At 51.5% G+C, this 4,587-nt stretch overlaps 1 protein-coding gene across 1 annotated transcript in view; it reads right to left on the bottom strand.

The window, feature by feature from the left end:
• The window catches only part of PEBP1 (phosphatidylethanolamine binding protein 1), an 8,394-nt gene extending 5,527 nt beyond the window's left edge, over nt 1-2,867 (bottom strand). Inside the window, exons 1-2 of the mRNA XM_023204423.3 lie at nt 2,365-2,867; nt 551-660 (exon numbers count right to left, since the gene is read on the bottom strand). Of these exons, the coding sequence (XP_023060191.1) occupies nt 551-660; nt 2,365-2,760 (506 nt within the window). The 5' untranslated portion in view covers nt 2,761-2,867. The remainder of the gene's footprint in view (nt 1-550; nt 661-2,364) is intronic.
• Nucleotides 2,868-4,587: the final 1,720 nt, after the last annotated feature.

Here is a 4,587-nt window from a genome sequence, read left to right as displayed (position 1 = left end):
CAAGCCTGTAATCCCAGCACTTTGGGAGGCCGAGACGGGCGGATCACAAGGTCAGGAGATCGAGACCATCCTGGCTAACACGGTGAAACCCCGTCTCTACTAAAAATACAAAAAAAAACTAGCCGGGCGAGGTGGCGGGCGCCTGTAGTCCCAGCTACTCCGGAGGCTGAGGCAGGAGAATGGCGTAAACCCGGGAGGCGGAACTTGCAGTGAGCTGAGATCCGGCCACTGCACTCCAGCCCGGGCGACAGAGCAAGACTCCGTCTCACAAAAAAAAAAAAATAAATTAAATTAAAAAAAAAAAAAAAAATGTAAAAACCATTCTTAGCTCATGCGGCTGTACAGAAACAAGCCACAGGTAGATATGGCTCTCGGTTGTGAGTTACAGACACCCGCTGTAGGCGGCAATAGGACAGGAAAGGCACTCTCTGGCTTAAGCATGGGTGGGGGGATCCCAAACCAAGTCTACTTCTCCATGTCCAGCAAGGGACTTACACCGGAAAAGTCATGTCTGCATGACCTGCTCTTCCTCGTCTTTCCCAACTCTCACCTGTATTTGGGATCCTTCCTGCTGGGAGCATCCGGGTCTGTCAGGACCAAGGTGTAGAGCTTCCCTGAATCAACACCATCCCACGAAATGCTGGTGGGTCTATTCTTAACCTGTATGAAGGAAACAGTTTGGAGTAAAGTCAGAAATGCTGAAGAAACTGGCTGGGTGTGGTGGCTCACGCCTGTAATCCCAGCACTTTGGGAGGCCCAGAAGAGGATCACTTGAGGTCAGGGGTTCGAGACCAGCCTGGTCAACACGGTGAAACCTGTCTCTACTAAAAATTCAAAAATTAGCTGGGCATGGTGGCAGGCACCTGTAATCCCAGCTACTCGGGAGGCCGAGGTGGTGGGAGGATCGCTTGAGCTGGGGAGGCAGAGGCTGCAGTGAGCCAAGATCACCCCACTGCACTCCAGACTGGGCGACAGAGTGAGACTCTGTCTCAAAAAAAAGAGAAATCCTGAAGAAACCGATACTCGTTCTTTGATCTCAGATTCTTCAAAGACAAAACGGAATAGACTTTTAATAAAATCAATAACCCTGTATTGACTCTTAAGAGCCAGGAGCTGGAGTTTTATATACATCATTTATCTTATTTATTTATTTTGAGACTAGGTCTCCTTCTGTCCCCCAGGCCGCAGTGTAGTGACGCTATCAAGGCTCACTGTAGCCTCAACCTCCAGGGAGGGCTCAATCGATCCTCCCACCTCAGCCTCCTAAGTAGCTGGGAACTACAGGCTCACATCATCACGCCTGGCCAATTTTTTTTTTAGAGTTGGGGTCTTGCTATGTTGCCCAGGCTGTATATTATTTCAGTCCCAACAACACCATGGGGCTAGTGTCCCAGCACACTATTAACAGAAACAGATGAGGCTGGGATTCCAACCCTGGCACTGAGTCCCCCTCCCAAGGACACCCTTACATTGTCCGGAATCACAGGGTTTCTGGATTTGGTGATCACGAGGCTACCTGGGGCCTGCTAAAGTGAAATCTGCATTAATGTTTCAGAGTGCAACGTTTCAAACTGCACTAACGTTTCAAAGTGCAAAGAAAAGGAGAAAGCCAAGGTGGTGAGAGGGGTGCAGGGAAAGGGAGGCTGTATTAGATGGCCACTTCATATGTAAACATCCAAAAAATTTAAATTCTGTGAACATCAAAAACAATGTAAGGTCGGGACAGTTTATTTAACACTGTTGCCCGGAGCTTCATAATCAACTAGCAGTGGCGTCTGCAAATCTATTTTCTTCACTTTCAGCAGCCCCAGCCGTGGGCGTGGGAGGTCAAACAGCAAAACTAAACCGTCGCCCTCCAGCGTTGCGGCTGCACGCTGTTGACCGATTTAACAAAAGAAATCGGCCGGCGCGCTCATCGCCAGTTACATAATGCGTCACAGGCTCTCAGCCCTCCAAAACGAGGCCTAAAATGCTGACGCCCTAGGGGAAGCTCTGGGGGCGTCCGAGCGGCCAGTCTACTCCGTCTCGGGGACGTCCCTCCCCAGCGCCCTGCCCCGTTGAGGGAGAGGGGGATCCGGCCTGTTTCCTGACCTAGGCCCCTCTCGGGCCCGAAGCCCGGGAAAAGTGAATGAATTTCTGCTGCAGGCCGAACCCGCCTGGCCACGCCACAGGCCAGGTTCCCCGTGCTCGAGGTGGCCCCCAGGCATGGGACACGGACCCCAGTACCTCTGCCCTGGGGGGCCTCGACACACGCAGGCGGAACCTCCCCACCGCCCCTGGCCCTGTCTCCGCTGGGTCCCACCCAGGCGGCTGGCACAGGCCTCCGCGCCGGGCCGCTCCCCGCACGCCCGCCACCCGGTGTACCTGAGTGGGCGTCAGCACTTTGCCCAGCTCGTCCAACGCCGCCCCGGCGTAGGTGACATGCAGCGGGTGCTGCGGCTGCTCGTCCACTTCTTGCAGGCTCAAGGGCCCTGACCACTTGCTGAGGTCCACCGGCATGGCGAGGCCAAGCAAAGCGTGCAGCCGGGAGTGCCGCGGCAGGCTAGGCGCGGGCGGCAGCGGCAGGCCAGGGGCGGGCGGGAGCGGCGACACGGAGGACTCAGCGCACTGGCCCGGGAAGGCGCAGACCCAGCGACTAAGCGAGAGCACGCGCCCCAGCCACCGCCCACCCCGCGTACCGCCCCACGCCACGCCCACCGCTGCCTGGCCTCTGATTGGCCGAAGCTGGCAGAGCAGGGCCGCTAGCGCTCCTGGGTACATGCAACCTGCTCCGGGTGGCAGCCGAGTTATCCGGAACCGCGGCTTGGCCTGCAAGGCTGTTGTTTCAAGAAATGAAAATGAAGGGCGCCCTGGAATAGGTCCGCCTAAGAGAGGTTCGTGCCTTACAAAGTGTCGCGGTGAAAAAAAAAATGCAATTGAGTTCGCCTTGGTTTCGTTTTGGTTTTCTTAATTTTTTTGCATGATTCTTTGCTCCACTTTCCAAGTTCAGCAATGTGGCCTGGCTCATACCTATATCGCCAGCACTTCGGGAGGCCAAAGCAGGAGGATCGCTTGAGCCCAGGAGTTTGAGACCATCCTGGACAATGTAGCAAGACCCCATCTTTACAGAAAACTTAAAAAAAAAAAAAAGCCAGACATAGTGGTGCATGCCTGTAGTCCTAGCTACTCTGGAGGCTGGGGCGGAAGGATCACTTTTTTTTTTTTTTCTGAGATGGAGTCTTGCTCTGTTGCCCAGGCTGGAGTGCAGTGTGGCACTATCTCTGCTCACTGCAAGCTCCGCCTCCCAAGTTCACACCATTCTCCTGCCTCAGCCTCCCAAGTAGCTGAGACTACAGGCGCCCGCCACCATGCTCGGCTAATTTTTTGTATTTTCAGTGGAGACGGGGTTTCACCGTGTTAGCCAGGATGGTGTGGATCTCCTGACCTCGTGATCCGCCCGCCTCGGCCTCCCAAAGTGCTAGGATTACAGGCGTGAGCCACCGCGGCCGGCCGATCACTTCTTGAATCCAGGAGTTTGAGGCTACGGTGAGCTACGATCTTGCAACTGCACTCCTGTCTGCGCTTCAGAGTGAGACCACATCTTCACACACACACACATACACACACACACACACCCCAAATTCAGAAACTGTAAGGCCTTGCTTTTCTTTTGCACTTCTTAAAACGAGCCAGATTCTCTGTATTTTTACACGTGATCACTTGTCATGGTAATTGCCTGGTGAGATCACCTGAGTGAACTTTTGAGCATTTAAATATAGGGGGAAATGTATTTGTCCGTTTTCTCCACACAAAATTCGTCCTCACAAAAGTCCTGAGAAATGTTTGGGTTTTGTTTTTTAAAAAAAAAACATTTTTAAACCGTATTTACTCATACCAAAACTGCTCTTATTGTGACCACCAACTGCTTGCTTTTTGCTTTTTGCTGAATATAAGCACTATTTTTTTCTTTCTTTCTTTCTTTTTTGTTTGTTTTTTGTTTTTTGAGACGGAGTCTCGCTCTGTCACCCAGGCTGGAGTGCAGTGGCTGGATCTCGGCTCACTGCAAGCTCCGCCTCCCGGGTTCAAGCAATTCTCCTGTCTCAACCTCCCGAGTGGATGGGACTACAGGCATGCGCCACCGCGCCCGGCTAATTTTTGTATTTTTGGTAGAGACACAGTTTCACCATGTTGGCCAGGCTGGTCTCAAACTCCTGACCTCGTGATCCGCCTGCCTCAGCCTCCCAAAATGCTGGGATTACAGGTGTAAACCACCGTGCCTGGCCAATAAGCACTATTTAATAGTTCTTATCTATTTTGACGCTTGACATTGATAATTCCTCCCATGGAATAAAAAGTCTCTTGATTTCCATTCTTACTAGGAAATAATACGAGTTCATTGTAGAAAATCAAAGGAAAAAACTCAAAGAAGTAAAAATCCCCTTCTGTCCCACTACTTTGATATAAATGTCAGTAATCATTTAGGGTATATCTTTCCTATGTAAAAATAATATGAGTATAGATGATTTTGTTGTTTATTCACCAAAAGATTGCATTCTATCCTACCATTATAAAATAGCCATATCAAAAATTAGTCATCAGGCCAGGTGC

This window comes from Piliocolobus tephrosceles, chromosome 10, assembly GCF_002776525.5.
Source record: "Piliocolobus tephrosceles isolate RC106 chromosome 10, ASM277652v3, whole genome shotgun sequence".
NCBI lineage: Eukaryota > Metazoa > Chordata > Mammalia > Primates > Cercopithecidae > Piliocolobus > Piliocolobus tephrosceles.
This window is presented reverse-complemented; position numbering and strand designations above follow the sequence as displayed.